The 14,143-nt window shown below is 41.9% G+C and overlaps 1 protein-coding gene across 2 annotated transcripts in view; it reads right to left on the reverse strand.

The window, feature by feature from the left end:
* The window catches only part of TNIK (TRAF2 and NCK interacting kinase), a 344,761-nt gene that overhangs the window by 258,101 nt on the left and 72,517 nt on the right, over positions 1–14,143 (reverse strand). For both annotated transcript variants that reach the window (XM_079766830.1, XM_079766831.1), the window contains exon 2: positions 2,503–2,568. In XM_079766830.1, coding sequence (XP_079622956.1) covers positions 2,503–2,568 — 66 coding nt within the window. The remainder of the gene's footprint in view (positions 1–2,502; positions 2,569–14,143) is intronic.

The raw sequence follows: 14,143 nt of genomic DNA on the forward strand, positions 1-14,143 counted from the left end.
ATGTGGCTTACATACAGATATACCTTAGGAAATAGTCTCTTAATACCTACATATACGTTTTGTTTCTTAAAAACTACTTGTAAATTGACTTAAATTATTACCCTCTTAGAACAGCTTATAATGATTTTTTCTATAAAATAAAGACTACGTCCATATAATTGTTCATAAAATTATACCTTACTATGTGAAATCCAGGGACACCGAAAGCCAATTTACAAAAAAATTAAAATCAAAGGTCTAATACCTAATATAAAGGAAGTATTTATCATAGAGGTATTTTTGTATAGGAATCTCTTCGTAGAGCTATACAATTGCTATTTATGCCAGCAGTATTTTAGAAATATACCTAGTCCATAAAAGTTAAATGTAACTAGTAATGTAAACAATCACTTCTTAAGTTATTTTTCTTTAGGTTCACACACGTGAGTTCAAATTCTGCTACTTTATTAAGTTTTAATCCTTTAGAATTCAAGGTAACAGCAGAACTGGATTAGTGGCTCAGGAAACCCAGGTGTCTCTGTTCATGAGCGAGTGCCACCTAGTATCATCTGGATTGTCTAAAAACTGAATCCTTAACTGGGTAGGGAGTTATTTCTAACTACATTCTCACTTGACTAATGCACAGAAAAGCTGTGATGCTACAAAACAATACCTAGGGTTAGAGAAGGAGACCAAGTCTCCTGTCACAATGTCCAATTGGTTCACCATGACCATTCTTTGCAGTCTCAGCTTGAGAGGTGCCCGAGTTTTGTATCAACCACTAAGAGAATGGCACCCTTTAGAATAATAATGTTAACAATATGATTGGGAAAAGCCTTGCTTCTCTAAAAAGATCTGAGACCTCTTGCCATTTGTTTTCTCTTTGTTTTCAGGTACAAGGTATTAGGGATAATTCTGGATTTTCCAAACCTTCTCACCCCAAATTGAACCTCTTTGTTATCTTCTCTTGCAAGAGTGTACAGTCTACCCCTTGGATTCGTGGACAAAGCTGTGGATCATCCCACAAATGTGTACTCTATAGGTGGGAAGCACAATACAATGGAATCGCTCTAAGAAATGGCACCATGAAACCAACAGCATGCTACAGAGTTGCTCCTCCATCCTGATAGCAAATCAGAAGTAATTTTCTGCCTAAATCAGAGCTTAATTCCTTAGTTCACTTTAATTCACAAGTTCAATCCAATTTCCCAAAATGCAATAATACAATCTTCCAACCTAATTATCATCATTGAAAGTATTTAAAAGCATTTGCTGAGACACATTTCTTTCTTGTGTCAGACAGAATCAACGTCAATCGAACATCTTGGGTAGACTACATTCTGTCTCACTGCAGAGGGTTGACATTTTAAGAAATAATGGTTTCTTACAAGAGAAAATTTTCCCTTGGAGTGAACACCAAAGGGTACTACCTCCCAGTAAATAAAGGTTGAAATATGATTCTGTTTATAATTGTGTTTTAAAAACCAGATTCTCAAAATTACTATATTAAGTACATACATACATATACAAAATATGTTTACATATTTGTATGTATATACTTGACATTCTATATGATTAGAAATCTTATTATCCGGATGACTTCTACAATTATTTGAATCAGCTAACTGAAGTTTAGGCCTCAGAGAAGTATTTTTAAAAATAAAACAAGAGATAATTAGTAATGGAAATGCCATCCGATATCACTACCACTCAGGAAAATGATGGGATATTTCCCTAGAAACAATCATAAGGAAACAGTTGGTTTATTTTGAAGGCAGTTATTTCAATAGCTTATTCACTAAAACCCCCTGAGTTTTAGTCTAAAAACAGTTCATTTCCATTTCCTTTTGATAATCAGAAAGGGAATCAACCCACATTTTAAACAACCATTTTTTAGATCGCTTACGGGGGAACAGTAAAATGCTTTTAAAAGCATTTTGGGGGAGAATGTTTAAGCAGAAATTAGTAAAAGGGCAAGAAGGACTTCTTATTCCTCAGCTCAATCTTAACTCAACCTTAACTTTTAATTATTTCGTATCTTGTAAAACGTCATTGCTGCATTAGGCCTTTGCCTTTGTGAGGTAGCCAGTTTTCTCCTAACACTGTTCACCAAACTCATTTAACTCATGCCCTAGGCCAATAACAAATCTACTTTTCCAGCTGTGATACTTTAATAGCTTAAATTTCTAAAGTAAATGGCATCCTTTGCTCCTTTGAAAACCAGTCTGGCAATGATTAAAGTAAAGGAAACTAACCACCTGAAGAACTTCAAATATGCAGACATGTGTCAGATATAAACACTGTAATACATAATGACTGGAAAGGCCTGAATCCCAGAATCCAGTTTAGGCAATGGGACTACACATATATTTAAAATGGTGGAGAGTCAACTAACAAGTACAGTATATTATTTCATTTTCAATCTGTTATGAGGCATATATGAGCAAGAACAGACAGCACTGCAACTCAGCATTCATGAACCCAAACAACACATAAGCCATGTTCAAACTCAACTGAACTTACCTTATACACTTGTCCATATGTTCCATTTCCAACAAGTTCCACCAATTCAAAGATCCCTGCAGGATCCTGAAAGAAAATAAACAAACCATAAAAATTCAAACAATATTCCAGGCATTGTCTTAATTAAAAGCAAATAGTTATTTAACATACACAAATAAATAACAACTTTAGCTTTGGGGCTCTGATGTGTTAATATTGAATACTATTAAACTTTAATTCAGTTGCAGCTATGAAATTAGTCAAAATCCATATTTTGTTTCTATTTTACATTTCTATGAGATGTGCTAAAATCAGATAAAAAGAGACATGACTTCCACTAAAACAATTAAACAACAACAACTTACATTTCTCACTGCCAAATAGAAATACACTTGCAGGTACATCAAGACACAATTTGCAATAGGTAAGATTTAGAAACAGCCCAAGTGCCCATCAGTAGATGAGTGGATAAAAAAGCTGTTGTACATTTATACCATGCAGCAATAAAAAAGAAGGATCTCTTACCCTTAGAGACAGCATGGAGGGACCTGGAGAGTATTATGCTAAGCAAAATAAGCTAGTCAGAGAAAGACAAGTATCACATCATCTCACTCATATGTGTAATCTAATGAACATGATAAACTGATGAGCAAAATAGATCCAGAGACATAGAAGCATAGAACAGACTGTGGAACCTCAGAGGGAAGGTGGGGGAAAGTAGGTGGGTGGGAAAAGATCAAAGAACTTGCATGCATATATGCATAACCCATGGACACAGACAAGAGGGTGATAAAGGCCTTGGATGGGCAATGGGGTCAGGCTAGAAGGGGTTAATGGGGGGGGGGGATATGAAATACTTTCAGTAATAAAGATTTAATTGAAAGAAAATAGATAAAATGAAAGACTGATCATCTTGGGGTTCTAATTTTTGAGATCTTCCTCTTTGAAAATTCTGCACTGCTTATTGTGTTGAACACTGGCAGTCAAGAAAGTGGTACTCTCCTTACCTAGGTGGTCACTGTGGAAGTAACACCCCTGCCCCCCCTTAAGTGGTATTGGATTCATCTCCCCTCGCTAGGATGCCACCTCTGCAAAATACCCTTTTGCAGGTGGCTTCCAGCTCCTGCAGTACCTGAGGAATACCTGCAGGCATTAGAATGCAAACTAAATGGGGAAATTATGCAGGTTCTTACCACCAAATGTGTCTGCCTATCCTCAGTGTCAGCTAAATGTTAGAATGCTCACCAAATGTTGAACAACTGAGGCTCTTCTTACTGAATCACTATCCCAAAATGTTGAAAAGAAAAATCAAAGGCTGTAACATTCAACTCAGAGACAGAAATTGACATTGACCTCTACCGATTGCTAACTGGATAGAAATTGTTTCTGGAAAAGCCTAACTCAAGAATGACAGACTTACACATCCACAGGGGCCAGAAAATGGCCTAAGCAGGAAGTAGGGTTGCTGAGGCCTGTGGCAAACTGAAGAAGTCAGGTCTCCTTTGGGTGGGGTTGGGGGGTAAATTTTATGTCGCTGGAACAATTATACTGTAAACCTATGAACACAGTATTGCCAGGTCTAAAGATTTTTTTTAAAGAAAAACGGAACAATTTGTTTAATCTGAGATTGCCTCTTTTTTTAATTGATCTTTATTGTTCAGTGTATTACATATGTCCCCCCATTGCTCCACTCCACCAGTTCCCACCCTACCCCAGACCTTCACCTAATTTTTAAATGTTAGGCAACAACTCACTTAAAAAAAAACAAAAAACACCAAAAAAACTCTGAAAGACAAATAAAAGACTACCACCTCTGGCCTAAAAGCATGACTATAGCTAGTCAACACTTTTGTTATGAGAATGCTGCCACATATTATTACGGTCTCTGAGATGGAACGGGGAAGCCTAAGCTGGGGCTTCAGACAGATCTGGGTTGAACACCAGCTTTGCCACAACTGGCTGGGACCCTGGGACACCCCGGAGAGCAATTTAGTCTGTGAGCAGATAAAACGGGATGGCATCTACCTAGCAGAGCTCTGGTGAAGAACAGTGAGGGTCCAGCGCCACGCCTTGAACATAGTCAGCCATCAATTAATATCCAATAATAACATTTAAGATGAGGAATTTCACACCATTAGCAGCACAGAAATGAAGAAGGGCTGCTTCGGGCTGCTACTCGTGAGGAAGGAAACAAATGAGTTGAATGTGACACATTACAATTCTTCTTTAAAGTTACAGTTTTTAAGTAAATCAGGCCCAAGAAAAGCCCTTTGCAATGTGCCTTCAAAGAGTCCACATAGAAAATAAATGCAAAACAAAAAACCCCAACAGTTGAAGCACTTAGTCACTGAGAAAATAGGAATTAGCGTTATCCATTATTATAAAGCCAGAAGGGCAAGAAACCACACTGCAGACTCGTGTCCCGACAGATCAAACCGTCCAGAAGTTTCAGCTAAACCCCATCTGGTCAGGGAGGTGTGGACACCTTTCCAGATGGAACCAGGGAACAGGAGAACACCGTAAGGGCCGAAAGCTCTGTCTACCGAGACCCCATCACTAAAAGACATGATCAAGGCCACCTGTGAGGCCTCAGGATAGGAAAGAAAAATTGTTCAACTACTAGGCAGCAGGTTTTATTGAAAACGAATTAGAAACAAATGAGGAAAAGGAAAAAAGAAGCCCACAAATGGTGGCAGCTGCTGTTTGTTTCTAAGCTGTGCTTCCCAGTAGTTTGTTTGCTCAGTGCTGTTTCTGCAACAAATTTCAAGGGAGGTTCTACATTTGCTTGAAATATCTCAATTGTGTTTTCAACATTCATTTTTCTCACTAAAAAAAAAAAAAAAAAAAAAAAAAATGAACGAGAGAAAGGCGATGCAGGACGATGACTACTAGCTGCCTTAAGGAGTGTGGGAAGAGTAATAGAGGTGTAGAGCATAGGGGCGGGGGGAGAGAAACAGGGTGCAGAGCTGGGACCAGCTTCTACACCCAGGGGTCATCCCACCTCATGGATCCCTCCTCAGGGCTGGGTTTAATGGTTAGGTCTCTGGAGGAGCTGAGCAGCTGACTTCTCGGCTCTTTCCTTCCTTGAATAGTCCATACTGAGCATATGGCCCAACCAATCGGAGCCAAGGAGGCTCAATGCTGACTTTCGTTCCAGCTACTGGGAGAGAGGCTTCCTCCACTGGACATGTCCACGGGGATCAGAAGCAAAGGTCAGAGGGACTGCAGACTTTGATTGGCGTCCCCTCTTGGGTAAGCAACCAAACTGAAAACAATCATCTACTTAGGTTGGTTCCCCAGGAGATAGACTCTGAAAATCTCTGAGATTTACCCAGAGGGAGTCTGTTGGTGTGTGCGCAGTGGGGGAGTGAAGGGAGAAGGACTTGACTGAGCAGACGGAAGGGTTCAACTGGGATGCACAGGAGCTATGAGTCTGGGATGACTCTTCAAAACTATCCTACCTTGAGGCAGGGGAGACTTTACCCTACCTCCATTGACTCATCATTGTAGGCTGTCCTCCAACCCACTCCCAGAGGTTATAATATTGGGGGAAGCAACATGCTTCAGCTGAGGACAATTCCCAGGTGAGAACCATCCCTACCTGCCTATGTTCCCAGCAGGTGGACAATGAGGGCCTTAGTTGTGGAGAGGGCATCTGGGTGACATACAGCAGCATCCACTACAAGCATCATAGCTAGAAATGAGTAACAGTTTGGAACTAGAAGAGAATCTATAAGCATCTATGTTTACAGCATGCTGGCAGTAATAAGGCAAAATGGCATGATAGAGTCATGGTATTTGCAAGGAAGAGGCTCTTGGAGACCCTAGAAAGCAGAAGGCAGAGGTATTGTTCAGGGACACTTGAACTTAGCACTGACCATGAGCTTTCTTCTCCTCTACCCCCAATCTAAGTGCCAGGAGAGCTAGATGTTTGTGAATATTCCCTTACACAAATGCATGTAATTTTTAGTTATGTTCTTGAGGAATAGTGATAGAACTTGAACATGGTAAGCATTCAGCTGTTTTTTACACTCTTATAGGACTCTAAATGTACAGTTGACCCTCGAACAAAAAGGCTGGAACTGTATGAGTCCACTTACATGCATATTTTTTTAAATAAATATTATAAATGTATTTTTTCTTCCTTATGATTTTCTTAACATTTTATATTCTCTAGCTTACTTTACTGTAAGAATATGGTATACTGTACATATAACATACAGAATACATGTTAATCATTTGTGTATGTTATCAGTAAGGCTTCCAGTCAAAGGTAGGCTACTAGTAGTTAAGTTTTTGGGGAGTCAAAAGATATACATGGATTTTCACCCGCATGGGAGAATCAGTGTCCCAAAGCCTCGTGCTGTTCAAGACTCATCTATAATTTCTCCCAATGGTCACCAATGACTTCAATCTCCTATTTTTAGTGTGTGTGTGTTGTTGTTTTTTAATCAGTCCTGTCCTAGTTGTCCCTTTTGAGGCATTTATACTGCTGAGTACCACACGGTTGTTGAAAACATATCCCCTCCTTTGTCTTCCAACACACCACTCAGTCTCTCTCAGAGATTCTGTTTCTTCTGCCCATACCTTAAAGGTAGGTTGTTCATGTGCTAATGACTTTATCTCCAAACTAGAGGCCCGGTGCACGGGATTCGTGCACTGGTGGGGGACATGGCCTGTGGGTATCGGCCCACTGTGGGAGCGCAGCTCATCCCAGTCTGCCAAGTAGCTGTGGACCCACCCTCTGAGTGGCTGCTCCCTGGAGCATCTTCCGTGGAGCTGGAGCACTCGCCTCTCCAGGGGACCCAGTAGGGGCCAAGCCCAGGGACAATAGCACTGAGAGGCAGTGGAGTAGGCCTCAATCCTGCGATGGCCAAGAATCCACCTCCCAGCCTCCGGGGTCAGCTCTGTGAGCCTGGTGGTGGTGCTGCATGGCCTGTGGGCATCCGGAGGAGGCAGCAGGGAGCAAGGAGGAGGAGCCTGGGGCGAGGAGGCAAAGAACGCAGCCCGGGTTCCGGCCTGTTGGCCAGGGGTTTGTAGCGGGAGCAGCTGCTCATCATGGTCAGCCAAGCAGCGCTCCCACTGTGGTAGCGTACTGACCCTCAGGGGGAAGCTCCTGCGTTGAGCGTCTGCTCCCTGGTGGTCAGTACACATCATAGCGACTGGTCAACTGGTCATTCTGGTTGTTCCCCCACTAGGTCCCTGGGCTTTTGTTATATAAGATACCCACCGTATCCATCTACTCCACTCCATTCACATGAGCAGGACTCACCATCTCTTGCTGGGACTATTTACTTTCACTCAGTTCTTCCCTCCTTTCACTCTATCCTTCAAGCCGATCTTTCTAAAATAAACATTTCTAAACACAACACGCCATGCTTTAAAATTCTACATGATGTGGTCCAAATTGAAACCAAGATCCTTTCATTCTTGGGCCCACCTTTCGTTCTCAGCCTTGTGTTCCATTATTTTGTCCTATAATCAACCACCTCAGACCACCTGCCATTTCCCTCACACACCACACTCGGTCATGTCTCGGTGTCTTGGTTCATACCATCTGTCTGCCAAGATTATGCCATTCTCTAACAGGCAAGCCCATCCTGGAAAACCCAGTTTGCCACCTCCTCTGGGAAGCCTTTCTCAGGTTAGTACCACCGCCTCTCTGCACTTAAAGCATGTTGTGCGTAAGCTCTATGATAACCGCTTTTGCATAGTACTATACCCTCTTCCATTTCTCTCCTCTGATGAATTACAAATGCCCTGAGCGTGGGGGACTGTAACATATTTATCTTAGTATTTCCCAGCACTTAGCACAGTGTCCCGCACATAACTGCTAGCAATAGCTATTTACTGAATAAGGTTGATGTCTCACTCCCAATTCTCTACAACATATGATGTCTCATTCCCAATTCTCTATACCAGCCCTAACCGGTTTGGCTCAGTGGATAGAGCGTCGGCCTGTGGACTGAAATGTCCCAGGTTTGATTCCGGTCAAGGGCATGTAACCTGGGTTTCGGGCACATCCCCAGTGAGAGGTGTGCAGGAGGCAGCTGATTGATGTTTCTCTCTCATCGATGTTTCTAACACTCTATCCCTCTTCCTTCCTCTCTGTAAAAAATCAATAAAATATATTTTTTAAAAAAAAGAAAGAAAGTCACCAAAAATGGGATCAGAACGTGGAGCCAAAGGTCTAGCAAACCTAGGTCCTTCCTTTTTCAATCTAGGCAAGCTGTCCCAGCCACTGTCCCCTCGATCCCCTTTACCCCGCTCTCCATTGCACAAAATGGTCCCATGCAAAGCTCCTACGGTATTCCCAGCTCTGAAGAAAATTCATAAAGCCCATTGGTGCAAGCTGGGCCTCATGTGCATTGCGAAGATGGGCTGTCAGGATGCGGCCCGGTGCAATGCAACACGGGGAAGATGCTGTTCCTAATGATCATGTTACAAAGACAGGAAACCTAAGAGACAAGAATCAGCTTAATTCTCCCTCCCGTATTTGCTTAGCTGCTCCTAAAGCCAGGGTGGGCAGCAGGAAAGAAGATTACATACACCAAGGAGAAAAGAGCAAACCGTTGACATTTACCAAAGTCGGGAATCCCTATTGGCTACACATGCCTTTATTCAGATCATAACCTTTGCTGGGAGGCTGAAAAGAAAATTTAATTCCAAGGTAGAGTAGTTTACATTATTTCATAATGAAATGTAACTACAACATTTCAAAAGGCGAGCTATTCCATGAAAGAAATGTAACTTTCTAACAAGTACTGATAAAGGCAAATTTAGTTAGTTATCATCATAAAATTTATAATGATAGCTAACATCTCATGAGCATTTATGTACCAGGCACTATTCTAAGCATTTTCCATAATTAGGTCATTTCATTACCACTGCTCTATCAAGTGGATACTACTGTTGTCTTTGCTTTACAGATGAGGAAACTGAGGCACAGAGAGATTAAGCATTTGGTCCAAGTCACACCATCAATGAGTAGATGAGCCAGAACATGTACCAAACCCTGGCACTTAACCACTGAGTGCTCCATCAGCTTCATGGAATCCACATTCCCAACCCTTGACTTGTCATTTGCTGGCTCTCCAGCCTTGGGCAAGTTTCGTATCTGCTCTGAGTCATAGTTTCTTCATCTCTAAAATGGGGACAAAATTACCTTCCTCACACGGCTACTTTGAGGAGTGTGGAAGTGTGTAGACTAGCTCAGGGCCTGATACACAATAGGATGTCCATAAATATTAACCCCCTTCTTTCCTTTTTTTCTTTGAAAAAAGAGTTCATTTAATATATAAACAAACAAACAAACAAACAAAAAAGACACCAGAAAATTCAGTCTGTATTTCATATATTTTCAACGAATAAAACCAGGAAAAGAAAACCTATTGTTTTTTAATCAACATCAATACTTACTTAGTAAACTGGGTCAGATATTTATGTGCATACAGATGTCTCTTTAGAAATAAGTGAGACTCTTGGGAAGACACGTTAACTTTTGGGGCTCCTGGGATGTTACAATAAATTTTCTCTTCTGTCAGTTGAAATTCAAGAATTCAGACAACAGTGGCAAGCTTAAGCCTGACTTCACAGCTGGGTGGAGAGATTTAAGTTCTAGAGGTTAATATGCATAGTCACTGAGTTATGCTTTAATTCTTCCAGGTCCCCCGAATGATACTGGATTTATCATGACCCTAAATAACATCTCTAGACTAAATCCCAAACTAGGATGACTATTCCTTAGCCTCATAAAAGATGTCATATATTCCTCCCAAATGAAAATGAAATTAAGAGAGAGACATTGGGAGGGATCATGAACAATGGCTTAAACAGACTCTAGACCCCGTTTTCCCCAAATTCCTCTTAAAGACATAGCCATTCTGTGGCAGACCTTTCCTTTGATTCACCGTCCTCAAGCAGGGTGAAACAGACCCCAGCTGAACACGGATGGCTGATCGGGCTCCCAGAATGACTGCCTACCCCCGGATTCCCTACTGACATCTGCCAAGTGACTGTGCTTACTCTAAACTCAGGGGCCTTAAAAAGACCAAAATGTTATTTCTCTTAGAACCATATTTAGCAGCTGTTTTGTTCAGTTTCAGCCTAACTGACAAGTATATGCTTACAAAAGCGAAACAGAATAAAGAAAACAGGAACAGGAGAACTCTCCACATTTATCTTGAGCCTTCAGGCTTTTCAACACCACGTTCTTCCCAAGTAAGAGCAGCGCTAGGACAATTGTGCTGACGCAACAACCCCCTTTCCCATCCATGCTGCACTCACAGCCAAACACAGTCCCTCAAAGCTCATTTCATACCCACCTTCCCTCCTCCTAATGTAGTGGGGGCCTGAGGAGCCAACGGTCTTTCTTGCCTTCCACAATGGGGTTTATTCAGGCCCTGAGCTCTACCCACATCTCCCACCCACCTACTGTCTGAGGTAGAAGCAGAAGGTACTTCCAGCCTGGTGAAGAAAAGACACCAGTATGTGAGCAAATAACTGCACGTATGCAACTCATTAAATTACAATGACAAGCAACGTGCAGGGAAAGTATAAGGTGCTCCAAGAATATCTACCTGGGATATTTAGAATACGGCCTAGATGGATCTTTGTTAACATACTGTCCAACCTATGCACAGCAAATGGAACAAATAATTTAAGTTAAAAAAAAGTGTGTGTGTGTGCGCACGCTGCGTTTTCTCACTTAATCATCTGTACAGCACAAAAAAAGTTAGGGTCCTGGGTTCGATTCTAGTCAAGGGCACATCCTTGGTTGCAGGCTCCTCCCCAGCCCCCTAGTTGGGGCACTTGCAGGAGGCAACCAATTGATGTGTTTCTCTCACATCAATGTTGCTCTCTGTCTTTCCCTCTCACTTCCACTCTTCCTAAAAATCAATGGAAAAATATCCTCAGGTGAGGATTAACAAAACAAAAAAAATTAGGGTTCCTGTCCAGACTCTACTCCTGGCTCGTGCCATTTAAACTATCCTATTTTGGTTGTCCCATCTGCAAAGTGAGATCATCTGCTTGGCCTGCCTTTTTCACAAGGTTGCATCCTGCATGTGAATGTGCTGGGCACCTCCCCCCAACCCCTCAGCTCCATGTGTCCAGCATTGTCCCTTGAGGAAGGTGGTCTTGAGTGCAGGATGCCATCTGCCTCGTACAGCTGAGCCCGGGTAGATGGTGCTGGCATCCTTTTACCAACCCTAACTCTTAGCTACATCAGGACGTGATCCCAGCCAAGCCTCAAGGAGCACCAGCCTCGATGCTGGTAGCTTCTTCCAGCCCTAGGGCCAGGAAGCCTGCAGCCTCCCCACCTCCTGTTCCGTTTAAAGTTCCATCTGCTACTGAACAGCCATCAGTAGTGAAAGAGCTTCCCACGCCCCCTGCCGCTGCTCACCTACTCACTCGGGACTCTGCGGCTCTAGCCTGTCCTCAAAAAACAGTCTTTAGCAGCAGATCTGAAACCTGGCTCCTCAGATGAGCCACTACAGACCTTAAACTACACTGATCACTATGTCTGGGGTAGACAATAGCCAAATGCTTCATATACATTTTCATATTTAATCCTCAGAGCAATCATGAGAAGTAGATATTACTAACCCCCCATTTTCACATGATGAAACAAAAGCTTCAAGGAATTAAATAACTTGCCCAAGGTTAAACAGTATGGAATAGAAACAGCAGCCAAGACCAGATTATAAAATAAGGATAAAAATACCTTGCTCAAGGATTGTGTCAAGGATCCAAAACAGCATATATAAAGCACTCAGCACCAGTGTATGGCAGTGCTTAACAAATAACACTACTGCTATTACTGCTACTGCTGCTGGTATTAATAAAAGTTCCCCAAGGTGACAACATTGGTCAACAGTACAGCCAGGATTTCAATCCAGATTGTTTTATTTCAAGTCCGTCATTACTCACTGCTCTATAAATGGCCAAAGCTAAAATTAACTTGGAGTTATGGGCCTGGGGAAGGCCTTGTGGTTTAACAATGGAGACAGAGAAGAACCAGTGGCCTCCAACCAGGCAGACACAACCAGCCAAGTGCACGGGAACACAGAAGTCAAATGAGCCATGGATACTCAGTGCCTGCCCATCAGAGCCTGGAGTCCAGCCAAGTGGGGCTTTAAATTTCTATCCAAAGCTATAGTTTCTTTTTATGCCTCCTGTGCCATCAGCTCGGATGAACAGTGATTACTTAAGTTAACCATTTAATTGACAGGGAGAGAAGTACACCATAGCAGTTCAGAGCACAGACTCTTACAGCCAAAAAGCCTGACTCTCATCCCAGCTTCACCGTTTACTAGCTATGTGACCTTTACCATTCTGTCTCCATTTCCTCAACTATAAAATAGGGTAATGGTAGTACCTACTACATAAGATTATTTGACAAAATAATTAATACATAGAAAACATTCGAAGCAATGCCTGGCATATTGTTAAGTGCGCAAAAATATCTGCTAATGACCCTTTATTCTAGAATACAAACTCCAAGAAGGAATGACTTTGTTTGCTGCAGTATCCCTAATACTCCTGTGACTGACTGGGACACTATAGGCACGTAGTAAATACTTTCTGGATGAATCAAGGCCCCATATCACCAGTTCTACCGCTGACAGCCAAAATGTAGCAAGGTCTCTGAGATATGGAGGAGGCAGGGATATCTAAGATCTTATCATTAAAACTCCTCTCCTCATGTTACACAAGAGCAAAGCAAGGCCCAGGTAGGTGCTATAAAAATCACAAATTTTTCCAACAAGAGTGTTTAGGAGACTTGGCCAAGTTCTCACCTAGTTAGTGCCAGAGTTAGGTCAAGACCCCAAACCCTTTGACTTTTAATTTTCCCCTCTGTTCAGTAAAATCATTTGATAAACCAAAGGAATCACTCACTATCTTTAAGAACAGTCGGCCTGGAAGGGAAGGAAATAGGGAGAGTGGGGAGGGTGGAGAGAAAAGGTAAGCACTTGTGTTGAGTCCTGACTTCCAGGTATTTGGGTTAAGAAGTGAATTAATTCACGCCCAGAACTGATGTTATAAGATTTATAACGTATCTCCAATTTGATGTCAATGTGACAGTCTACTGGATAGTTGATGTCAATGAGATAGTCAACATGTACCTATCTGCACAGGAGATAAATGGAATTTTTCAAACTATATTTTTCTCAGTTCAAAGACTTGGCATATTCATATTCCTATTTATCTCACTCCAAACTATTTCCTTATAGGAGAAAACCAAGAAGTCGATATAAATTGACTGTTGTTCACTGGCATACCTGGGGCATATATAATTAGGAACATCCAATTAAAATTATAATCCAAGAAGGAGTTATAACATTAACTGGAATATTTTTTCTGATTTTGGTACACAGGTACATTAATCCTTTGTCAACTGTTGGGATTCAAGGGCCAGCCCTTCTCATGCTTTCTGACCTGGCGTCCCCGAGCCATGCCCACAACCTGCCTGTGGACATGTGGATGCACAAAGCCCACTGCTCTGTTCAGAGATTATTTTCCACTACACCCCCAGCTGAGAAAAAGCACTCTTCACTCCATAAAGCAGAATGAGAATATTCTCCAGGATACTAAGACACAAGGCAGATTTTGGACAAGGATTGGGATCTCCACCTTCCATAACTTTCCTCAACTCTCCCAC

Source organism: Cnephaeus nilssonii (assembly GCF_951640355.1).
Source record: "Cnephaeus nilssonii genome assembly, chromosome: 3".
In the NCBI taxonomy this organism is placed as follows: domain Eukaryota; kingdom Metazoa; phylum Chordata; class Mammalia; order Chiroptera; family Vespertilionidae; genus Cnephaeus; species Cnephaeus nilssonii.